Source organism: Nothobranchius furzeri, chromosome 13, assembly GCF_043380555.1.
Source record: "Nothobranchius furzeri strain GRZ-AD chromosome 13, NfurGRZ-RIMD1, whole genome shotgun sequence".
Taxonomy (NCBI): Eukaryota; Metazoa; Chordata; class Actinopteri; order Cyprinodontiformes; family Nothobranchiidae; genus Nothobranchius; species Nothobranchius furzeri.
The window spans coordinates 42,965,937-42,992,370 of NC_091753.1; the positions used below are offsets into that span (position 1 = coordinate 42,965,937).

Genomic DNA, 26,434 nt, shown 5'->3' on the forward strand with positions numbered 1-26,434 from the left:
ATCGGATTATAATTTTAATAACATGTCAAAATCTGTGCTCCAAAACACATTTTTCAGCTACGGATGAATGGCTTAATGTCTGCTGGTTGGCCCTGGCTTGTGGTCTTTACTGCCACTGAGTGAGCCAGGTTAGCTAGACTGTAAGGAGGCTAGTTTTGACAGAACTGAAGTTCCAACAATTGTGTTTGCATTGCTGCGCCTTTTAGGCACAGCATTACACATCACAGTTTATTAAAATCTCTTGGAAACCTTGTGTTGTTTCCCTCAAAGAAAAAGGTCCTGTTGAAGTTGATAAAGTTGTTGCAGATACTTGAAATGGGCTGTGACACGTCACCATGGAAGGGTTAACATGGACAACATGCATGCAGACATAATGCAACATTTTTAGAATAACATGTTTTTAAAAACCTTTCAGAAAGTGTTATATGTTGTAAAACGAAATCTATCTAAGCTATCTCAATTAAATATGAGCTGAGCAATCTGCTAAACTGTTCCCGGACCGGTTTTCTCCTTCAGTTCAAGTTTCTTGAAGCTTTGGGATCGCTTGTCCCAGCAGCATGTTAAGTGTTAAGAGGACCCAATTTAAACTTTTAACATACTTTCATCCTGCAACTCTCAGCTTGATTTGGAGAAACGTTTTCTTGTTATCGGACTCTTCCACCAAACTCTGCTTTGTTCTGAGAAAATGGGCAGCTCTGCTATTTTCTTCCAACCCACCCTTTCACCAATCATTCGTTTCTTAAAATCTGTCTCTGAACCGTCTTTGTATTACCACTGAAAATACTCATGACTCCTCCTAGAGTATTGTCTCTTATGTTTCATTCAACTCATAACTAATCTTCTGTGTTTTTAGAATGAGAAACAAGAATAGAATAAACTTGATTAATCCCACAGTGGGAGAGGTTCACTCGCTACAGCAGCACATACACTTAGAGAAAAGGAAGAAAAAAATAACAAGAACAGGTTTACAGGTAAACACTGTAACCTTCAACCACTAAAAACAACAAATAAAAAGAAACTTGTGTTTCCAGAACTATGCAGCATAAAGGACACAGACATACAAATGTACATTCGGTGTTGCACAAGTACACATACATGTTTTTGTGTACCAGGATAATGCCAGTACCAGTTCAACGGAGGAGTTATACAGTCTATTTCTGAGGGGATGAATGACCTATGATAGCGTTCTGCTTTACATCTGGGATGTCTCTTGTCTGCCACTGAAGTATGGCCTCCACAGTGGAATAGAGTGGCTGGGAGGGGTTTTAATCTAGTTGGCTAAAACAAGACATTTTCTATGGTTTGGCCTCTCATCCACACAAAAGTGAAGATAAACGCCACCAAAAATTATCATTTAAAAACTCAGACCAAATTCATGATTTACAAATTCTCTGTTGTCCGCATTTGCTTGTGAACGTAAATAATCTGGGTTTTGTGTTTTGCGTTGAAAAAATGGTCTGACATCACACGTGCAACAGTTTTATCATCTCAATCACTGCTCTTTGTAGAAAACTGCAGTCGAAGGATGACATCAAAGATGGTTACTTCCGGCTTCCTGGTTATTCCATGTGCAAGGAATGATTTTTGGCAAAGACACAGAAGATTTGGGAACTGCTGCCTCCTACAGGTTTGGCATGCCTATGGCCTAGTCCACACGTAGCCGGGTTCTTTCAAAAACGAATATCCACCCCTCCAAAAACTTGCATCCTCACCACCTCGTTTAAAAAAAAACTGTCCACACATACCTGGATAAATACGTTGTTAAGGACATGCCAGACCTGTAGGCGGCAGTACTTCCCCTGTTCTTAACCTCGTCTTTCGTCTGTGGTCTTCCGCAAGGAGCAGTAATTCCGCTTGCAAAAACAAACAAGCAAAAAGCGCTTGGACAATTGATAAAGGGAGCGCAGCTCTGAGGGCATCCATGCTGTCGGCTAGTGTAAACACAGGTCGTACACGTGATGTCAGCAGTTTTTGTCGCGGAAAGTGACGTTGCGGACCTTAAAACTCCGGTTTTGTCTGTCCACACGCAGACACCCAAAACAGAGAAAACGCAGATCTTCACTTTCGCCGGAGTTTTTAAAAAGATCCGTTTTCGTGTGAAAAAACTCCATTTTCGTGTGGATGACAGGCCAAAACGTAGAAAAATATCCACGTTTTGGCAGATCCCCGGCTACGTGTAGACAGGGCCTGAGAATATGCTTCACAATGCACTCTTTCATAGATTGGCAGGGGAACATGTTTGGTTTTACAAAATCCCGGCTTTGTGTGTACATGACTTGAGTCACTTTTGCTTCAAAAGAAAGTCACTGAACTTTTCCTTTTGTTTGTATTTTTGTTGCTTCGAGTGCACCTCTGTAACAATTGATAGATGGCTGAGGCTTTATACTGATATCTGTGAACTTGGTACAACTTGATTCAAATTATATTTTTGTGCTGCATATTCAATAATGTTCAATCAATTGTGAAAACAATCTTTTCTGGTGATTAAATAAATGTACAGTAATAAGTGTATACTTCCTCACATATCCTGTTTTCCAAGATAAGTAAAAGTTTTAAATGGAATGTGTACAGAACCACACTGAAGGTGTACAAAAGCCCACACAGCTGACCTCATTAAAACATTTAATTTGCCTTCTATTCTTTATGGTCAACCTAATCCCTACTATGTCATGCTAAGACCTAACTTAACTTAAATCCACGGTGTTCTGACCTCAAAAACCCCAGAAATAGTGTTTTGCTGCATTTGTATTTAGCTTTAGTCCCCAAAAGGATTACTGCTGCTGCTGACAGGGTCAGTGATTATTCTGGAAAAACAAATAAAAACAAGTAAAAACAAATGCACACCCACATAGGTCTCCCTTCTTTAAATTTGGGGTGTGTGTGTGTGTGTGTGTGTGTGTGTGTGTGTGTGTGTGTGTGTGTGTGTGTTTCTGTAAAGTTCTTTGCACTAGACCTAATTGTAAAAAGCATGCTGTAAGTATACCTGACTTGTTTTGAAAGCTGTATGATTGTTCTGGCCATATCTCATGGTCTTAATACTTGGTTCCACATTCGCCTGGGGAATTTGGCGCCGCAAATAAAGAAAATGATTAAACCTGACTGGTTCAGCTGCCTTTTTGTTCTGTAATATCCCAAGAGTAACATAAGCTGGAGAAGATGGATTTGGCTGCTGGCTGGCTGGGTGTTCAGATTCTATAGGTTACGCAATTTTCTTTTATGAGGTTGGATTTCGGAGAAGTTGCTGCAACGATTTACTCTGGAGCTCCAGCTTAGAAGAATTGTGAGCGACAAAGACAAAATAAGCAAAATAGGTCTTAATGAGATCAGCAAGCATGGGGTTGTTGTATCTCCAGGGAGCTACTGGCTTCAAAAATAGTCCAGATAAGTGAGTACAATAGTTAGAATGGAGTCACTTTAGCAGCTCCAGTGGACGACTATTAAGAGCATTTCTGGTGAAAGGGGTTTGTTGCTGTCATGCAGTACAAATTAAACACTCTAAGGTCATGCATTTGCAAGAAAAGATGCACAACAGATTTAAAGTTTATGATTTATGGACTAGTTTTCAATTTAAATTAATCTGTAAGTTTTATTTTTTACTCAAAGATTGTGTTAAGTCCAAAACTTTATATTAGTTATAATTACTAACTGCTTTTTATTGATACCAACATAATCTAATTCAGGGGTGTCAAACTCATTTTAGCTCAGGGGCCACATTGAGGGAAATCTAGTCCCAAGTGGGCCGGACCGGTAAAGTAAATAAAAACTTCAGATTGTTTTCTTTGTTTTAATTCAATCAATATAAAACAAGGCTGGAGCTTGAGGACAGTGTAGTACAAGTACAACACCTGAAGTGTACTTGAAAATGTGAAAAAAATAAAAAAAAAATCAATCAATAAAAAAACATTCCTTAGTTAGTGGTTCAAAGAGCTTACAGATCACATGGCTAGATCAGTTTCATGCAGCACTTAAAGTATATTTGACTCATTTTACTTTACATCTTTTAGCTTTCACCAGCACATCAATATCAGAAGTCACATCCTGAGTGGCAGCCAACCTCAGGATGTGATTCAAGTTCTTGTGTGAGCCTTGTGCACAGCTTTGTTTTATTTATACTCATTACAGAGAAAACTTGCTCACAAAGATAAGTTTATTTTCACTCTACATTGAAAATAAAGTTTTCACAACCATCTCGCGGGCCGGATTTAACCCGCTTGCGGGCCAGATCCGGCCCGCGGGCCGCATCTTTGACACCCCTGATATAATTCTTAATGTCTGATACCAATATAAACTGATACTAATAAAAGCGAGGCCTCTTTCATTTAAAAAAAATCTAAAGGTAAATAGCAACACACGTTCTATCATGCATACTTAAGTTTTACAATTTCTTAAGTTAGGCCAGTTGTGCCAAAGAAAAAACATCTGAAAAACTCAAACTCAGATCTGTCATATTTTTGCATTTTGTCAAGAGAAGTAACTGAAGAGTTATGGGCTCGACACACGGGAGGCGACATCGCCTCTCCTCCATTCATTTTCAATGACACATGCACGACAAAGCGATAATTGCGGGCCTCCCTCCTACCAAGCGAAACGCAAAAAACGTACGTGTGAAATTTTGCGCTCGTGTCGTGCACAGGCGACCCAGCGACGCGATCCCAGAAAGTTGAAACATTTTCAACTTTTCATCGCTGTCGCTCAGACGAGGACCAATCAACGGAGGTTTCATTCACTGACCAATGAGCGGACAGGATGCTCCGTACAACTCCGAGCAAACATGAAGGAGAAGTTGATTATTATTATGTTTTATATAGTAAAATCAGAAGTAAGATTTCACATAACTCTAGCAGCACCTTGTGAAACATCATATCTACCACTTTTTTAACTCTGAACCGCTTAACAGCCAAACAAAACAACGGAAGTTTCGATTTTGCCATGGAACAGAATGCGTAGACGGCTTTGCCGCTGGCCGCTGCCGCGGATCGCCTCCCGTGTGTCAGGTAATAAAAGCGATGGCGACAAATTTCGCTGATCGCGGTCGTTTGTCACCTCCCGTGTGTCGAGCCCATTAGATGTATAATATGTGCATGGTATGCAAACATAACCCATTGTAGGGCCAGCATCTATATTTAGACATCCCTATCATAAATTCTTCCTGATTCTCGAGGAGCACAGACGCTTCCCTCTTTCGCTCCCTTATATTTTTCCCCCAAGGCTCTTTGTCCTGGCTGCCCACAGAGCGCTTCTCTGCATTTCTTCTGAAAAACTATTTATTTTTACTAACCATGGATTTGATAAACTGGTCATTCAATGCGTTCGATAAGATTTTTTTCAACAATGAGAATGGAGCAGGAGGCTCCCAGATGTCCACAGGGGACACACCCGGTGGGATGTATTTTGGATTCCTGGAAGGAGTGGAAGATCATATGCCTCTGCCAGCTGTCCATTGAGGGTATCGAAGACATGCGGATATTTGGTCTGATGATCACTCCTGATTGGAGTGGGAGGATATCTGGTTTTCTGGAAATTTGGGAGGACGGGAGCGATTGGAGGGCGACCCGCACTCGTGGAAAGCACCGTCCATGTGGCGATTTCTCAGACTGGGACGTTACTCGAGGTGAATCATAAGCTGGACAATGTTCTAGCTGCGATACCGGTATTAGTGCGCAAAATGGATGCCATCTCGGAGGGAGTCACCGGACGGTATGGAGCAGTTTAAAACCCAAAATTGGCTTCACTGAAGGACTGGAAATGATCAGTTTAAAGACTGAAGGCAGAGAGGAAAATTATCTCAGCCTAACCCAAACTAATTCTTGTTATCACAATCTAACGCCCTGGTAGCCTTGAGCTGCAAGCAACTAAAACTCCCATGAAGGACTGCAGACAGATGCTGTGAAAACCTGACCTAACCCCCCACCCCCCCCCACCCCACCAGATCGTTGCATGCATGTACAGTTTAGCAGTTTGATGTTACAGGTTCCTTCTGATAAAACGGAAGCAGTTCAAATTTGTATTAACCTTATTACAGACGTGCTTAACCTGACTGTCATATTTTAAGTGTTTGTCTAGGTTGATCCCAAGGTACTTCCCATCACTCCTTAAGTCAATGATTTCCTCTTTAATCCTAACCTGAAATAGTTCCTGATCAGGCCTGTTTCTCACGGAGAAGCATATGGACACAGTTTTTTTTAACATTAAGAGTTAGGTGGGATGACTATAGCCATTCTGAGATGTCAGATAAAGCCTGCGTCAGGTGCTCTCCTGCCAGGCCAGGTGTTTTTGTGGACACATAAATGACGGTGTCATCAGCATACATCTGGCAGTTGACGCCTGAGCAGCTCGTCGGAAGGTCATTAATGTACATTGTAAACAGCAATGGACCAAGCATGGATCCTTGTGGTACACCCATGTAGTTTGCAAGCAAACTTGACTTGACCTCATTAACCCTAACACACTGCTGTCCACCCTCCAGGTATGAACGGAACCATTTCAAAGCTTCAGGTGATATTTTAAATTGCATTAGTTTAAGTAAGACGCTATGGTTAACTGTGTCAAAAGCCTTTTTTAGATCCAGAAACACTACCCCTACAACACATCCTTTATCCAGAGAAGTTTTGGTCTTTTCAAGCAGATAACAATTTGCTGATTCTGTGGAGTATTTCTGTCTAAAGCCAAACTGCTGAGAATAAAGCAGTTGGTTGGACTCTAAGTGATCCATTAATTGCTCAGCTACTATCTTTTCTAGGATGTTTGAGACTATCGGGAGGATGGCAATAGGCCTGTGGTTACTTGCTAAGTCCTTTTCTCCTGATTTGTAGACTGGAGCAATCATTGCAGTTTTCCAGCTTTCTGGGAATCTCTTTGTTTGAATTGATAAGTTTACTAAATATGTGATTGGCTGCAACATATAACTCTGCTGTTTCTTAATAAATTTAGTATTTAAGTTTATGGATATTCTTTGCCATGGACATCCTCATGTTTGCAATCACTTTTTCAACTTTATCCTGGGATACTTCTTTTATATAGAAGGAGTTGGTGTGATCCCTATCAAATTCGTTACAGGGTGGGTCAGTTGATTTAAAACGACTGGCTAAATCTTTCACAGACTCAATGAAAAAAAAAGTATTGAAACCATTTGCAATTGACTCATTACTATTGATGAGTTCATCACATCTTTTAAGGCTATTTATTTTTGGGTGCTTTTGCTTGCTAGACTTGGTTAGTCTGTTTATATGTTGCCACAGTTTCGAACTGTTGCCATTTGCCTCTTCAATCAGATTGTTAATATAATTAGTCTTTGCTTTTCGCTGCTCAGACACTACTTTATTTCTTAGTCCAGTGTAAATTAAATGGTCGATATTGGTTTTAGTCCTTAAGGATCTTTTCAGAGCAAAATCTTGCTCTTTAATCAGCTGACTGATATCACTGTTAAACCAAGGAAGAGACTTTTTATTAGGTTTACTTTTCCAGGTTCTTGTGGTCTTACCAATGATATCATGAAGGGTCAAGACAAAACTGCTTGCACCATGGTCTGGATCGGGCTCTCTGATTACCCTGTCCAAATTAGCTGTCTTTAGATCATGTTCAAAGTCAACCATTTTTGACGTGGGAATTCCAGTAGTTAAAGTATAAGTTTCTGTCTTGTTATGATAAACTAGACGCTTTTTCGTTAGCTTTCTTATGACCAGTGTCATATTATGATCTGAAAGACCAGTAATACGATTGTATATTTTTGTTACTCTCTCTGGCTGTCACGTTCTGCCCCTGCCCTCCTGACTGTGTTTCTCTCCTGCCCTGATTAGTCCGTAATGTTCTCACCTGTCCCTCGTTAACCTGCCCATGTTTCCCTAATTAGCCTTCTGTATTTATACCACCTGTTTTGCTCCTGTCCTTTGTCAGATCATTGTTGCTTGCAGTCCTTGTGTTTTGTTCCTGTCGTTCTCAGTCCTCCATTAAAACAATTTTATTTTTACTGAAGCCTGCATTTTTTACCTCCTGGTCAGCTCTGCCACACATGGTCCGCCGTCATCCACACCTACATCGTGACAGAATGATCTGACCACAACCTGGACCTGTGGTGAGCTTTGTTACATCTCCCTGGAGGATTAATTTTTTTACTTTTTCCCCTTTAGCGGAGGGAGATTCGGACTCAGTGTGTTTGGCGCATCCTACCTGTTCTCCGGGGTGGTCGAACCATTGAGGGGGTTCGGCGCATCCTACTCGTTCCCGGGGTGGTCGAATTCCTTCTCCTCTCCTGCTTTCTGCCCCAGTCCCGCTCTTCTCATGGAAGCCACGGATCCTGGAGCTTCAAGGGAGTTACACCCCCTACGCACGCCATTGTTCTCCGGGGTGGTAGGGCTGGTCTCCCCGCTCTTATCCTGCTTCCCTGCACCCAAGGCTCTGCCTGAAACCCAGCAATCGTGCTGTGCACCTGCTCTGACCGGTTGTCGAGTGCCTGCCACCGATCTTGGTTTCCTCGCGTCGCTCCTACAGATCATCCATTTCCTGGTCCACGCTGGTGGGGCTTATGCCTGCAGGTCTCATGCTGCTGCAGCCTCTGCTGGGTCCCACGCCTGCCGCTGCAGTTCTCCGCTGGGTCCCACGCCTGCTCCTGCAGTTCTCTGCCCGGGTCCCACGCCTGCTCCTGCAGTTCTCTGCCCGGGTCCCACGCCTGCTCCTGCAGTTCTCTGCCCGGGTCCCACGCCTGCTCCTCAAGTGTTCCTGTGTCAAGTCAAGTCAAGTGTTCCTGTGTCAAGTTGAGTGTTCCTGTGTCAAGTCGAGTGTTCCTGTCCCCAGTCCCAAGTCTAGTTGAGTGTTTCCGGTCTCTTGTGTTGTGTAGCCTTGTGGGCGTCTGGTGTCCGCCCTTAAGGGGGGGTGGGGGGGGAGTGTGTGTGTGTGTGTGTGGGGGGGGGGGGGGGTACTGTCACGTTCTGCCCCTGCCTGTCATGGCTCGAGGTAAGTGTCTAACCCAAGACATGCAGAATCAACACACATAGTCCAAAGTAGTAAAGTAAAATGTCTTTATTATAAAATGGGAACTGAAACCGCACAGGGAAGTCCTGTGGGATGAGCAATACGGCTCGAGTCTCTGAAGTGCTCAGGTTGATGAGATGATGAGAGGAAGCCAGGAAGGACGTTGGGCAGAGGGTGAGAAGTCCAGGAGAGGTGAGGTAGCAGAGGGAAGCCAAATAGGAGCAGCGGAGGAGGATGGGACGTGATGTGTGTTATCCAGGGAATGAAGACAGCGAGGGTGAGGAGATGAGGAGAGGATCCTGAGTGGAACAAAAACCAGGCGTGAGGGATAATCCAAATCGTAATCCAAAAACACAATCCGAGGTCATAAATCCAATGGTCAAACACAAGTCAAAAACACGAACAAACTTGATCAAGGTCAAAGGCTGGTGCTACCTAAACTCGTGCAATCATCCGGCAAAGTGATGTGTCTCCATCCTCCTTTTGAACCCGCGTCCCTGATTGGGAAATCTCCTGCAGCTGCCGCTCCCCCTGCTCCTCACCTGTGGAGAATTAGCTTAGAGTCTGGTGAGAGGAGAAGGTGTGACTCACCTCTGCCCAGGAACATGACACTGCCCTCCTGACTGTGTTTCTCTCCTGCCCTGATTAGTCCGTATTGTTCTCACCTGTCCCTCGTTAACCTGCCCATGTTTCCCTAATTAGCCTTCTGTATTTATACCACCTGTTTTGCTCCTGTCCTTTGTCAGATCATTGTTGCTTGCAGTCCTTGTGTTTTGTTCCTGTCATTCCCAGTCCTCCATTAAAACCATTTTACTTTTACTGAAGCCTGCATTTTTTACCTCCTGGTCAGCTCTGCCACACATGGTCCGCCGTCATCCACACCTACATCGTGACACTGGCCTGCTCCCTAAAGTAAATTAAAACACCCCCTCCCCTTCCCTGTCTTTTCTGTAGCATGTGTATCCTGGTAAATTAATTAGATCAGTAGGAATATTACTAGTCAACCAAGTTTCAGACATACACAAGAAATCCATATTAAACTCCATAAGCATGTTCTATATCTGATCCATTTTTGGTAGTATGCTTCTAACCTTTATATGCCCTCTCAATATTCCATTGTGCTAGATTATTATGAAGTGTCAATGTTTTGCTTGCTTTTGTTATAAACCACAATAGCCCTCTGGGATTGAAATGTGAAGCTTTAAACAATTTCAATGAGTGCCATATAAAAGATTAAAAGAGTAGAAACCAATATCGATAATTTCCAGTATTACATTTTAAGGCCAGTATCTGCCGACAACATTGGACGTCCCTATAGCTTTTTTCAGCTACATAACCATGATGCCTTGGTCACATGTTATTTGATGTTAGTAAAGACAGCAGATAGACACAAGATGATGCAAGAGTTTTGTTGTTTGGCTCAGACTGAAAACACAGATGGTCCATCATGTGGCTCCTCATTATTCCAGCATCAGGTCAACATGTCACTTCTCAGAGCTCAGGGCGCCTTACATGATGCATTTCTCTGTTAACTGGGTTATAATGACAGCGATGCCACTGACAGTCGGGAATGCTAGTCCTTCACTGTTCATTTGCTAGTGTTGTGATGTCAGCCGGGGAGAAACTAAACATAGCATTCAACACATAAAACTGAACTTTATAGCCTAGAAAAGCATCTACGTATGTTTTAACTAGTCTCTTCTGAGCTGATGATCGGAATGCTGGTTAGAACATTTGAGTTAAACCATCTGGTCAGGAGCTTCAACAAAGATAAGATGAGCCATTGAAGAAACACTTTTGAATCTTTTGTTCAGCTTTTTCTTTAAAGTGGACGAACCACTCAAAGCCATATTTTGTTTTTCAACCATAAATAATGTAAAAAGGTGAAGTTGTACTGAAATTTCTCTACCTCGATCCCAGTTGCACCATTACTCAAGAACAAATCTTCTGCACATCAGGTGTGAAATTACTGTCCTCGGTTCTTTAAAGACTGACACTTCTGTCCACTAGTAAGGACTGGTCATTTACAATACATTTGATATAATGTGGTATGACAGAATATCATCAAACTCTCCCTCACTTCAAAAATAAGCTCGAAAGATGGGGTATGATCCAATTCCCCCCATGCCATCACTGCTGTCAGAAAATTCTATTCATCTTCTTTTTCATTTTCTCTTGTAACAAGAAGCTGTCAAGGCCCAAGGGCTTTGCCTTGCAGTTTGCTTGGCTATGTTTATAATTGGACCCTGTCAACAGTGTCCAGTGCAACTCAAGTGCAAGGTTTGTTATGGCAGCTTGTGTGATTTCAACACATGCCAGCTGTGAGATGGTTTGTCTGTCATTAATGCATAACTGCAGGAAGATGCAGGCATAACGGTTGCATCCACGTGTTTGTGGCTGGAATAAAAAGGATCTAAACGGGATCAAAGGAAGCTGGGCGCAGCTCAGTTAAATACTTCCAGGCTCCAGGAGTGCAGCACACTTACATTAGTGTATGCATAAGCATACAAAGGCCGAGTGACAAATTGAACATTTAGAGCAGCTGTGAATGTCATAAAACAAAAAAAACTACATTTGAGCTGCATAAATTACATTATATTTTATTGCACAGACATGCTGATTATATGTAATAACTGCAAATGCCATGAAGGTTTAAGGATGTTGCAAGCTTATCTAGTTGCTCATCGGGGGTCCACCTAAAGCGTGTTTTAATCTCCTCTATATCTGCAGCTCTTATCTGAATTTGCAGCAGGTGTCTTTGGGTCCCAATCAAATCTGCTGTTAATTTAATTCTGTGATTTCTGACCTGCCCCACTGTGTCGCAAAGCATCTGTGTGGGTGTTCTCTCCTAATCAGCACTTGTTCTCCACAGACTGAGTGGTGCAAAAAAGAGGTCGGATTAGGACTGAGCTTGTCAGGCAAGAGTCAGAGGGAAAAACTCAGCTTGGAAAAGTGTCCAACTGCTAGAGGACAGAAGGAAATGGCACAATGTCACTGCGCGACTGCAATAAATACGGAAGAACTTTGATCTACTTGAGAGGAGATTTTGGGTTGGGTGAGACCAGGGTGAGACACATGGAGACAGGGTTCTGTAATTCTGACACTTTGGTTATATTAAATACCTGTGGGCAAATATTTCAGCACGTTATGTAGCCTAATTTTCCAAATGACTTTACTGTTGAAAACAATTTTGTCTAATAAATGATACCGAACATGCTACCTCTTGATCACAAACACACCTCTAATTGGATTTGTTTTAATCAACAGTGAATTTGTTTGGATTTTGACGGTAGATACCACCAGGGGGAGACAAAGACCTTTTTCCATCAAATTTTGATTGATTGAAGTTCAATTTTTGTCTTTCAGGACCAGCTTGTTTGCAGTGTTCAGACATATTTTTCACACATGTTGAATAATTTGGATGACAAACGTACCATACAATAACTGCAGCCCCCCCCCCCCCCAACCCCCCCCCCCCATCCCCACCCCTATGTGTGTGTGTGTGTGTGTGTGTGTGTGTGTGTGTGTGTGTGTCAATTTTTCTTTGAGGTCCTGTTTTCCCTTTCCCAGATGACGCAAACAGCGTCCTTTTTAAACCTGATTTATGAATTCCTGTAGGAGACTCGACCAATCGGCAACGAGGGGGGCGCGGCTCGCCTTACTTCAGCGAAGCAGGAGTATGAAGTTCAGCTCAACAGTGAACAGCTGCTGTGAGAGGATGATGCACCTCAGCGGACGCAGGTGCGCACTGTTCTCCAACTCTGATTTGATATTCCAATAACTTTTGCTGCGCCTGTTTTTGTGCGCAAAGTTCGGCGAGTCTCCGCTTCGGTTCCGCTCTCTCCACAAATGGCTTATTGGATCATCTTCCCGCATTTGCACGCGACTGGCGCAGCTCTGGTCCTGCTCGCGCTGATTCTGACAGGTGATGCTGCCGCGGATGTTTTCAACAGCCATGGATTATCTTACGCCCTAAGGTCCGAGCTTTCTGAAGACACCATACTGGTGGCTGATAACGGGATCCGCGTGCCTTTCGGGAGATCCGTTTTCATTGATCCCATTAATGATCTGGTTATCCAAGTTCAGCCCGGCGATAGATGCAGCGTTACGGTTTTGGATAACGACCCCTTGTCTCAGCGACCGGGACAGCTGTCTCCGAAAAAGTTTCCGTGTGAATTTGGCCCCAACGACGTGAAGTATTCCCACTTTGGCTCCAGGAGTCCCCCGAGAGACAGCGTGAGGTTACAACTCAGGTATGACACCCAAACGGATACGATCATTATCCCGTTCATGATGGAGGTGGAAGTCATTTTCACGCAGCTGGAAGTGGTTACCAAAAACATGCCAGTCACTGTTGACAGCCTGCTGGGAATGAGTAATCCCATCGATAAAGGAATTCTAGAATTTACCTTTGATAGAAACACACAGCAGTGCAAAGTAGTCTCCCCCTCCAGTGGAAGCATGCTTCCCAGATATGGAAAACTTGTGGATGAGGACAGCCTGGGAACAATGTTAGACTGTGATGAGTTTATTAAAATGAACACCTGTTATCAGCACACCTCTGCTTTGAAGTCACCAAACAGAGATTACATTCCCATGCTTGTGGAATTACACGACAGAGAGGGAAATGTGCTCAAGCAGGAATTTTTCCAGATTTTGGTGAGAATAAAGGACGGAGAGGACAACACGCCTCCTAAACCCAGTTTTGTTGCTATGATGATGATGGAAGTTGACCAGTTCGTAATGACCGCGATAACCCTGGATATGTTAGCTGCGGAGGATGTGGAGTCTAATCCTGATGAATTAATTTTCAACATCACCTCCCCTCTCTCCTTTGAAGAAGGCTACATAGTCAGCACCGATGACAGGAATTTACCAATAACCTCGTTTTACCAAGGGGACCTCAAAGAATTTAAAATTGCGTATAAACCTCCTGCTGTGGATTCAGACACTGACCGGATTTTCCAGATTGAGTTTGAGGTGGTGGACACGGAGGGGGCTGTGTCAGACCCCTTTGCTTTCATGATTGTGGTTAAGCCTATGAACACATTGGCCCCTGTAGTCACCAAAAACACCGGCCAGTTACTGTATGAAGGTCAATCCAGGGCTCTGTCTAGTTCACATAATCTAGAAATTAGTGATGAGGACAATTTAGACACAGTCAAAATTTCTGTTATTGATGGCCTGAGGCATGGAGAGTTAACCGTTCTTAGTTCCAGGAGGAAATTTTTCACCCCGGCTGACCTCGATGCTGGAGCAGTCATTTATCAGCATGATGGCAGCGACACCTACAGTGATAACATCATATTCAGGATGACAGATGGCACGCATGACGTGGAGTTTTTGTTTCCCATCACTGTTGTTCCAACCGACGACGAACCGCCCATAATCAATGCCAACACTGGGTTGGTTCTGTTTAAAAACCAAATGATGCAAATCTCCTCACTTACGCTCAGCGCGGCTGACATCGACTCAGAAGATTCAACAATAAAATTCACATTAGAGCCTCCCACTTCAACAGTGGGGCAGGTGTTGCTGCGTCAGTCGGAGGCACCAGAGGACCCATCTACTTGGAAGTTTAACACCGGGGATGAAATGTATGAAAAAGTTGTGACTGAATGGATTCAGCGGGATATTACTGATGGAAAGCTGTTTTACAAACACGTAGGGCCTCACAGCACCAGAGCAGTCTTGGATCAGTTTGTGTTTAGAGTCCAAGATGATAATGACCCACCTAATCAGTCAGGTAAGAACTCTTTTATAATTAAAGTTCTCCCTGTTGATGACCTCCCACCTGAACTGTACCCTGGCACAAACCTACAAATGACTGTACACGAGTATCAGCTTACCTACTTCCAAAATAAATTCCTCCGGTACACCGACCTCGACTCTGAGGATCGTGATCTCAAATACACAATCATCCAACCACCAACGGACACAGATGAGAATAACCCTGTTGTACTGGGAGCTCTGGTGTTGACTGAGAACTCCAACACTGAAGTCACAAGTTTCACTCAGGCGCAAATTAACCACCATAAAATAGCTTACAAACCACCGGATCTTGAGCTAGGAATTACCACACATGTTGTACAGTTCAGGTACACTGTGGAGGATTTGTCTAGAAACACGGCAGAAGGAATTTTCCAAATATTCCTAAAGCCTGTGGACAATAAACCCCCACAAATAACAAACTCTGGATTTACTGTCCTGGAACGTGGCAGACATGTCCTTACTAGAGCTGAGCTGGACACCACTGACACAGATACAGACAGCAACAAGATAACCTTCACTATTACGCAGCCTCCTCTCCATGGTCAAATCCAGTTTACATTAACTGACTTGTCAAAAGGAGATACTTTCAATCTGCAGGATATTGGAAATGGCATGATCTCATACACCCACAGTGGAGACGAATCAACAGCAGACTTAATACAAATTGATGTCAGTGATGGGGTGCACATTGTCCCAATAACTATAAAGATTACTGTGAAGCCGATTGATGATGAGATCCCCACTATTAGTCTTCCTGCTGGCACGATAGGATCCTACTTAGATGTACTGGAAAATGGAGCTACAGAAATTACAAGTAATGTCATCCAGGGAAAAGACGAGGACACTGATGACCTCCGTTTGACCTTTATTGTTGAAGACAAGCCATCATTTGGTGAAATCCTGGTGAGAGGGGTTCCGTCTGACACGTTCACTCAAGCTGATATCATTAACGGCTTTGTGCTCTATGCTCACACCAGCGGCGAGATAGGCATGAACACAAAGGAGGACTTTTTCAACCTCACTCTGACAGATATGTCTGATGAGTGGACTGTAGGAGGAAATAAAATTACAGGTGTTAGAGTGCATGTAACTATTCTTCCCCTGGACAGCCAGGCTCCAGAGGTCTTTGTGGGGCCACAGTTTAGTGTTACTGAGGGAGAAAAGAATGTCATTCACATTCTTCACATAAGTGCCGATGATATTGATACCCCCAGTGATGACCTCCTTTGTACAATTATTGTACAGCCAACTTCAGGGTATGTGGAAAATATATCTCCGGCCCCAGGCTCAGAGAAATCCAGATCAGGAACAGCTATTAGTGCTTTCACCATCAAGGACATCAGACAGAATCACATTTACTATGTTCAAAGCATCCATAAAGGAGTTGAGCCAGTGGAAGACAGGTTTACCTTCAGATGCTCTGATGGCATCAATTTCTCTGAACGGCACTTTTTCCCCATCTCCATAATCCCCTCTAATGATGAAAAGCCCGAGATTTACATGAGAGAATTTGTAGTTATGGAGGGCATGAACATAGTTATTGACACTCCCATCCTGAATGGCGCTGATGCAGATCTTCCTTCTGATCATCTCACGTTCTACATCACCATCGCCCCTAGACACGGATTTATTCTCAATCAACTTCCTACTGGCTCCGTCCTCGTGTCTAACTTCACCTTGGATCAGATCAGGGAGGCCTCCGGTATTGTGTATGAGCACGATGGCTCAGAGACAACAGAGGACAGCTTTGATATTGTTCTCACAGACGGAAAGTTCAACGTAGAGAAAACAATAATAGTTATGGTTATCCCCGTGGATGATGAAACTCCAAGGATGGCGATAAACGATGGCCTGGAAATTGAAATAGGTGAAGTTAAAGTAATAAATAGTAATGTTTTAAAAGCCACTGATCTGGACTCAGAGGATAGCACACTGACTTACATTATCAGATACGGGCCCGGTCAGGGATATTTGCAGAAAACTTTGCCATCTGGTGAATTCCAAAATATCTCAGTTGGAATGAATTTTTCACAGAATGAATTAGATCAGGGATTGATTATATATATCCACAATGGACAAGAGGGAATCCGCGATCTCATCAAATTTGATGTGACAGATGGGTTCAACCCTTTAATCGACAGATACTTTTATGTAACAATTGGTGGTATTGACATGGTTTTCCCTGATGTAGTCAGTAAAGGTGTATCCCTTAAAGAAGGTGGAAGAGTTACTCTGACAACTGACCTGCTCAGTACCAGTGATCTTAACAGCCCAGATGAACACTTGGTTTTCACCATCACTCGCGCTCCTGTCCGGGGACACCTGGAATGCACAGACACACCCGGGATCCCAATTTCATCCTTTACACAACTCCTGCTGGCTGGCAACAAAATCTACTATATTCACACTTCTGATGACGAAGTGAAAATGGATAGCTTTGAATTTGAAGTGACTGATGGCTACAACCCCGTATTTCGCACTTTTCGCATCTCCATCACTGATGTTGACAACAAAAAGCCTGTAGTAACAGTGCACAGCCTGTTGGTGACCGAGGGAGAAAACAAGCTCATCACACCCTTTGAATTAACGGCTGAAGACAGAGACACAGTCGATCGCCTATTGAAATTCACAGTCATTCAGGTCCCTGTTCATGGTCGTCTGCTCTTTAACAACACCCGGCCTGTCACCTCCTTTACAAAGCAGGACCTGAACCAAAACTTGATCAGCTACAGACATGATGGCACAGAGAGTGCAGAGGACAGCTTCTCCTTCACCGTCACTGATGGTACCCACACAGACTTCTACGTCTTCCCCAACACAGTATTTGAGACACGAACACCCCAAGTGATGAAGATTAGGGTACTCCCGGTTGATAATGGGGTGCCACAAATGATAGTAAACAAAGGTGCCCCAATGTTGCGGGTTCTGGAGACAGGTCACTTGGGATTCATCATCACCAGTAAGACCCTTAAAGCTGAGGACAGAGACAGCATTCAGGACTCTGTCACTTTTAGGATTACTACAGCACCTGAACATGGTTACCTGATTAACCTTGGCAGAGGAAACGCCAGCATAACCACCTTCACACAAGGTAAGTCCTATTTTTCTGTCAATACTGTGACAATCTGCTGATTTTCTCACTGAAAACACATTTTATTTCTCCAAGGATGATGCTAAACTTAAACTCTGTTCATGTTTAAATCATGTACTAAATGTGCCGCGCTGTCTGATGCCTGAAAATGCCTCTTTCTTTGTGATTGCTGTTCGTGTTTTATCCACGAGAAAGTATATTTAGAAAGGGGCTATGTGCCCCAGGCTTACGAGATCTCCAGATGAAGGTATTTATCAAACATCGCCTAGTGGGTTTCACTTTGGGAGATAACTGGTGGCGATGTGGGCATTACTGCACTACTATTTTCTAAAAAAGAGACAAAAGCATTGCAGCCATGATACCAGATAATATGAACAAGGCAACATGTCAAAGAGAATGAGACTGACTCAAAGTAAATCACTTGCTTAGTAAACAATGCAGGGTACTGCCTAAGTTACTTTTCAAACAAACCAGAGGGTTGTCTTTATAAATGGTAAATATTTGTGCAGCAGCATGAGCGTGCTTTGACAGTGTCCGTGTTTTTCCTGCATTTATTTACTGAATCGATGTGACAAACAGCCCCCGCAGACTAAATATTCACAAGTAAACAGTCAAAACAGAAGCTGTCTAACAGTAATTTGTGTTTTTGGGGATTTTTTCTTTATTTTTTGGGGGGAGGGGGACCAGCAGGTTTGAGATTTGATGTTTTGACAACTAATGGTGAAGAAAGTAAGATTGTGCATTTGACAGCCTACCAAATGAATCCTATTTAGCATCAAAATGACAAACATTTAAGTGATGCTGCACCATTAGTCAAGCTGTTCCTTATGTTTTGTAGCATTCAGCACTTTTTACCAGTTTTCTTTCTAAATCCCACAACAAAATTAGCTTGTATAGTTCGTCATCACGCACTATACATTGTAATGCACAGTTTGAGATTTGCCTTTGACAAAAAAGATAGTTTAATCATCTTTTTATCTGCATTGAATTGTTTCAGCCGAATAATCCATGATTGTTAAAATAACATTGCTGCCATTTATGCTAATTCTTTGAATTGTTTTCAGCTGAAATCGATGACATGAATATATGCTACGTTCTGAGGAATGGTGAGAGTGCCACAAATGATATCTTTCATTTCTCCATCGAGGACAGTGGTGAGTCCTATGTTTTTCTTGGTCTATGACGATGGGAAAAGGTTGAAATGGGATATAGTTATGCTGATGGATGAGTCTGAAGCTTTCAGGTGTTTTACACACTCTCAACTTGAGAACAGTGGATTTCTCAAACATAAGAAAGGGTTGCACACATAACTGTGGCCTAATTAGGGGGGAAAGTGTGTGCAAAGGTAGGAAGGATTTCAAGAGCCACAACTTCACACAGTTCCTATTTCAGGTGAGGAAATAGATACCAAAGAAAATGTACGCTGTTTACACTGTGCATGGTTTTCTCTTTGCAGGAGTGTATAGGTTTATAATATTGTAGCCGAGACCAAAAGATTGGAATGTCAGGGTTACTTTCTTATTAAATCTAAACATTCATGTTAGTCTTATTGCAATTTACTCTATAAGAAGCCCTTCCTTATGGCTCCCATCTATAATTACCAAGTATAATTTATGTTTTACATTTTTTGTAAGAAATTATTCATTTAGCGGATGACTAATTAGTAAAGCAATTAGCGTAGCCCTTCCCTCTGACGGAGACTTGTAATCAGGCACAGGCTCAGTGAAAGTTGGAGGCAATCATGTAGCAGAAGCAGTGTGCCTTACAGTGTGTCCTTTTCTCTACCCCTCAGCTGTGATGAGTGAGCACAAAGAAGCACTCTAATGGGGGCCCGCTTTTCCCACAAGTACCTCTGTGGCCCCTCTACTCATTTTCTCATTTCCCATTTCTCAGCACAAATCTGTTGCTTCAGTTAAAATCAGTGGCAACAGGTGGATGGGGTGCTGACGAATGATGGCTGGAAAGCAAAATCTGGCGTTGACTTGCGGTTCTTTATCTGAGCCGCTGTTTGTGCCAAGCGCATTTGAAACTCTGTTGTTGCTGAGGCTCCATCGGCCCCTCTCTTATTACCTCACTCTGGTTATTTGTCAGACATCTCTGGTGGTTTTTCGTCCTCTCTGTCATTCTCCCAATGACACACTTGCATCTCACACTCATAATTTGATTTCCATAGCTGGTAATTAGAACTGCTTTCTCAGTGCTCTTTACACTCTTACTTAAAAGTTAATCTGTGTGTTACTTAAACCAGTGTTTTGTGCTCACACCTACAGTATTTCATGTATTGATATTAAATTTGTGGATTTTTTTTGTTCCTAAAAACCTTTATAAATGTTAGTAATGTCCCAAATTTTTGCCTCCGATCCAAGTCCAATTCATTTGATTTTGAGTATACCAAATCCCAATCCAACACTTCAGCAATGCACTAAAATAAAGGATTAGGTTTTTAATTGTTATTTATTTTATTATTTTTTTCTGTATTTATGTCATTTCCTTAATTGATCAGCTTAAAAAACAATCACTCTTTCAGAAAGCGCATTGATAAGAAGCATGTTAATATTAGGAATGTTTAAAATGAACCTTGTCACTTTCAAATCTGTTACTTCTTGAGTACATTGCTGTACTGAACAACACACGTTTCCTGTGACTGGCTCTTCTCTGCAAAACGCTGGTAGAGCTGCGTCACTGAAAAAGTAGCAAAAGTACTGAAAAGGTCAGTGAACTTGGTCTTTAAGGTGTGTCATCAATGCAACAATGAATATTAATGTAGTGGATCTTGTTCAACTTAAGACGAAGCCATTGTTACTCCGTTTGAAAATCTCATCTCAGGGTACATTTACAAGGTCAAGTTGGTTGTTTCATAAGGTTATACATGATCTTTTCCCTCTGATTCCGACCGTTTGGAAATCACGTGATCAGGCCGTATGTCCGATCCCATGATAGGATCAGAGCATCTCTAATAAATTTATAAATGAGAACACGACCATCCATGAGGACATCTTATGTACTGCGCTGTACGACGCTTGTGTGGTGGTCAGTAGCTACGTTTACATGCGCCAAGTCCCCCGATCCAATTCTTGGTTGATTGGAAATCCCAAGTCTCTGTTTACATGGGCACTAACTGAAATTATCCGATAATGCCATGGCATGAGTATGCATACACCAAGCCTTCAGCCAGATTAAACAGGTTGAGCATGCACAGAGGTGTCTTTCCCAGAAAAAATTGTAAACAAACACCATCTTGTCCGCACGTCTTTCCCCTCACATTTCATTTTATTATTCTCTAGCTTTGTCCGTTGACTTACGTTTTTTTGGACATTCTTCACATTTTTACCTGTATGCTTTTGTTTTTACTAATCGCTTTAACTAAGCTACAGGCTCAGCGGTACGTAACGCTATGGCTCCTCCGCCATAGGAGAGGAGAGCAGTGTTGTCGACATGTCCAGAGCGTCTAAAAGGCAGGAAGCCATCACACCGTAGCTGCACACATGCGCAATGTGCATTATTTTACTCCAAGAATCCGAGTGAGTATGTACATGGCATCAATCGGACTGGTGATTGGACAAAACCATGCCTCTCAATCGGAATGGAATTTCATTCCGATCGGTCTGTAACAGAGCTGAATATTCCAACTGACATGTTTACAGGAAGAATGTTTGATCTGATAGGGCATTCATTCTGAATACTTGTGCCCATGTAAACATAGTCATTGAACATTTTTCAATTAGATTTGAGCTGTATTGGTGGCAGCCCTGAATCCCCGGGGCTCGTAGCTCTTTGAACAGCCGTCTTGTGGAGGAGCGTTCTCTCCCACACAGCTGCTCTGTGTCATGTTAAACAACAAGAAACATTCCCCTTCTCAATTCCAAGTTTATTGGATGAATGCAACTTTGCAAGGCCTTTTAGGTTGAAAGAGTTGTTTTGTCTGTTGCAGCAGCTTAGTCGTATTCCTGGATTGTGTATTTTATACTCGTCTGGTTGAGCTTAGTCGTGTTTGCTGCTAACTGCCTTTGTGCTCGGATTTGTGTCCCCTTCTTTTTTTAGTTTGGTCAGTTTTACTTAAATATCATATAGCACACCTGCAAAACCCTGTTATATGTTTTTTACTTTATTTTAAAAAGAATAATATTACATTAAGCTGCTCTTTCAACACATTAATGCACTTTCATGTTTTTGCTGCTTTTGCTTGTTTTTACAAAAAGGGCAAATAAATGAAAAGTGACAAGCAATTTTTTAAACTCTTTCCATATGTTTAAGTCAATTTGACAGTTGACCGTTACGTTGCTTTAAAGAGCAAGTCACCCCCAAATCAACTTTTTTTTGCTGATAAACTAAATAAACGAGTGTCTAATGGTGCTGCAGACACGTGTAGTCAATAATTTGGCACTTCAGTGCATCTTAGTTCAAATTTAAATATTCTGCCTAAAACTGGCAGTGTTGCGCCATTGTCAGGTAAAAACTTTGCACTGTATTTGAATTTAAATCTGCCACCGCTATTGGCTAAGGGGTGTGCTATGATGTAAACTGGTACATTATGATGTCACAATGCTGTCGTGAACCTGAGTGTGTATTTGTTAGCGGCTCCGCCCTTTCGGTCTGCCAGGCAACAGCATTTGTTGCATTTTTCAAACATGAAGTGGGAGTGGAGTAATAACACTCTTGTAGGGGGTGACTTGCTCTTTAAGCAGCAAAAGTGAGTTTTTAATTGGACTGCCAGAAGCTGTGGATGCTGTCTGCAGCAAAGCATCTGCTGCTTTTCTCCTGTGTTTTAAATGTTTATGGTGTGTTGAGTCCAAATCAGGCCTGACTAAAGAGCTATAATACAAAGTGAGACGTCTTGCTTAGCCCACTTTGAGGACTTTAAAGTCTGAGTTTCCCATATAGTGAAAGAGGCTCTTTATGTTGCCATGGTAACAGAGAATTTCTCAGGAGCAGGCCTTGAGTTCTGAATTTTGGTTATTAATCTGTAAAAAGCCCAACTTTTTTCACCTTCTCCTAAATCATAGTTCTTAAAGTAAGAAATATAAAAAGACATATTTATGAACTTTAATACAAATACATCTTATCAAGGCTACTTGGCTTCAGTTAGACATTAGCGGGAAAAAATACAAGAGAAATGGTGTTGATTTTTCACAATACAGTTATTCATGAAATAAAATGTGTAAATTTGTATTGTGGTTAGATTTACTTTAATGTATTAAAATAGATTTCATATATTGGAACTTAAGTAAGACTATTATATAATATATTAAATAATATATAATAGATTAATTAATTTGTTCAGGGAAACAATTTGCATGTTAAATTTCTAGCAATGTTGGGCATCTTATATTTAAAAAGTAATTAGTTATAGTTGCAAATTACTTTTTCAAATAAGTACTTGTAGTACTAGTTAGTAACTCATCGTTATACTATAACTCATTTATGTTCTTAAATATCTAAAGATTTTTTTTATAACTGAATGATCCTCAACTAACCAGAATCTGAAACATTCACTTAGCAAGAATGTTCTACTGAATTTCTGGAATGGTCATTTCTAATAGAAACAATAGAACGATACATGTCTGGAATGCTTATCCAGCCTACCTAATAAATGTTGATATCTTCATTAGAAATTTTGACTAATAAGAAGAAGTCAGATTGTTGATTTAATGTTAAAACTGCTTCACCTAGACTCACTAAGCCCCCCAGGTCCACCCATAGCCACACCCGTCCTTGTGTGTCTCAGACAATGTTTTTATTTTCTGGACTTAATGTTTTATGTTTTTTACTTGATCAGTGTAGCGCCTTGGTGACATCTTTTTGCCTGTAAGGCGCAATTTACAAATAAAGTTGAGTGTGTGTGTGTGTGTGTGTGTGTGTGTGTGTGTGTGTGTGTGTGTGTGTGTGTGTGTGTGTGTGTGTGTGTATACAGTCTTGCCGTTTGTTAGCAGCTGGGGGTAGGATGGGGGTGTGGGCTTCATTTGTGACCAAAACGCCACTAATGTGTCTGTCAGAAAGCCTGACACCACTGCGCTTCATTCAACCACGTTGTAGTCGCGCACCACTTTACATGCCCAGTTACGATAATGGCATTGCAATGATGGAAAAGTAACTAATTAGATTACTCCATTACTAAAAAAGAATGCAGTTAGTAATGCCGTTGTATGTCATTGCCCTAGAGTATCGAGTAAAAAGCTGTTATAGAAAATCTGCAAACAAGCTAGGTTTTGAAAGCAAACATGGTCACAGAACACACACCCCTCCTCTTGGGTATCTTCCCTCAGTCCAAGTCTAACTGAACTGGAAATCTACCTAGCAAGAGACACCAGTCACTGTTTTCTAAGTTCAAACGTCTTTTGCTGTCCGTGACTTCAAATAGTGTTTTTCTTTTTGGGACCCTGGTAGTTTTTTCCTAAAGTTGAAGCATTAGCAGCTGGCTTTTTCTCCTTTTCTGATATTGTTGACTTGACCATGTGCTTGATTTAGTTTTAATTTTAAAAGCTAATATGTTTTACTGTGTTTAACGTGCTTTTGATAAAAAGCTGTTGATTGGTCTGATCTTTATTGATGCTCCCATACTCAGTAATGTTTAGGCATGTCAAAGCCATAAAAGTAAAATCACAGAAGAATAACATGCATATATTAATTTGTGGGTGTAAGGTAACACCTGGAAAGGAAAGTCACGCATAGAGGCTCGGGCCAGTGAACGTCTTTAATTACCTTGAAAGTGTTTTGTTTGAGAGAAAATTGGTGTGTAGATGAGCGTGCGTTCACTTGGGATGGGAGTGCTGTTGTCATTGTAAACCAAGTAATTGCTGTGTTTCGGTGGACTCCAGCACTCCCCTTGTCTCCTGGGGATTCAAGTGCCTTCAGGTGAGCTTACCTGAGCACACACAAGCCCTGGCATTCCCAGGTAGTTGTTTATTGAGTTGAGCCCCCCCTGTCTGCCTCCTGCCAGTCAGTCAGCATTACAGATGTTCGTAATGACAGACACAACTGAAGTGGTCTTTGCTTTTCATTCCAAGCCCTCACCTCTTTGTTTTATCTTTACGGTGGAACCCAGAGGTGGAAAAAGATCACAGACTGTTGAGTTTTTCAGCTTTTCCTGAAACACAAAAGACAGAGTTGTCTCATGTTTTAATTAGAAACCATAAAGTCAGTATTTTTGATTTTTCACGATGCTCTCCTGCATACACAAAAAAGAGCAAACTTCCGACTTGTAACATTTTTTTCGAACGCTTTTCTGAAATTCCTTGAATCAGAAACAGATTTCTCTTGCCTTCTGTGCACACAAAGCCCATCTAAACAAGTGTGCTTTGTTTGGTATTTCTGCTTCACGTTACAAGATGAGCTGAATTCTCCGGAAGAATTTTGTCCAAATAAAACCTTCGAACCGTCTTGGCCTGCAGCAACATCTGATATGCTGGTTGTCAGCATCCCCCATGTTATCAGTGTGTAATCGCTTGTGACAATGAGCGCCTACTCCATCTCCCTTGTCTCTCGCCCTGTTTAATTTGAGGTTTGAAGGGATTATCTTACTCCCCTTAGTGTGCTAGGACACAGCAAACTCAAGGTAGAACATGCTCTTACATGCAGTTGTAAGGTTAATATATGCAATAATATTCCCATCCTAGCTTCAGTGATGACTCTGTAGGTTTTTCGTCCCCGTTTGTTTCTATCCTGTTAATAATGGAAGTGTCTGCCCTATACTTTTCTAGGTTGGGTATAACATTCCCATGTCCTTGGGACCTATGTGGTATGAGTCATATGCTGTATAATGCAGAAAATTGCATAGCTGGTTCAGTTGTTGTACTTTAAAGAGATTTTAGTGTGTTCTTCACAGTCCACCTGTGCTGCAGCCAGGAAATTGAAGGTATAGTCATTTTATTTTGAAAAATATTTAGTGATAAAACACCTGATTACAGAGCTTTTCCTTGGTAACAGCTGCTTCACTTTGGGAGACGGAAAAACCAAACTGCAGAGCAGATTTAAGCTAATCACTTTAATTTGGTCTGTGATTTGTGTCTTTTCCCTGGTCACCTGACTCTCTGTTAAAATGTTCTCATCCATCTGTATATTTACTGGAAAAATACAACAACAAAAACACAACATAAAAAGTTCTGTCTGCAGGTTTATAGCCTTTTGTTTGCATGTGAAAGCATGTATGGAAACCATCTTTGGAAGCCAGGGGCGTCGTCAGAAGATTTTCCTAGCGGGGGCCAGTCCAAAGTTTGGTGTGACATAACAAATTTGTCCCTGTGGTCAGTCTGGAAGAGTTTAGCCTGTAGCTGTGCATTGCATTGTTCCTTTATTATTTTTCATTAAGAAGCAATAGGCCTATGCATCCTACGCTTTAACCTCAAATCTAAAAACAAAAAAAACTTTTCAGAAAAAAGACACATTTTCAGTTATTGTTTCAATTTTGTTCATTTGAGAAATTTAAACTGTTGAATTTGCTTATTACTATTTCAACAAAACAAAAAATTCACACAAACATTTGGGATTTATACTTTTTTTAAATAGTGGACCTCAGTGACATACACATATAATTACGTTGTGATTCATTAAATACACTATTTATTAAAATTTGTTTGAATACATGTATTTATAGGCTTTAACATGTAT

The 26,434-nt window shown here is 41.7% G+C and overlaps 1 protein-coding gene across 1 annotated transcript in view; it reads left to right on the forward strand.

The window, feature by feature from the left end:
* Positions 1 to 12,675: 12,675 nt before the first annotated feature.
* frem2b (FRAS1 related extracellular matrix 2b) overlaps positions 12,676 to 26,434 on the forward strand; it is a 68,084-nt gene continuing 54,325 nt past the window's right edge. The window contains exons 1-2 of the mRNA XM_015951369.3: positions 12,676 to 17,830; positions 18,895 to 18,984. Coding sequence (XP_015806855.1) covers positions 12,817 to 17,830; positions 18,895 to 18,984 — 5,104 coding nt within the window. The 5' untranslated portion in view covers positions 12,676 to 12,816. The remainder of the gene's footprint in view (positions 17,831 to 18,894; positions 18,985 to 26,434) is intronic.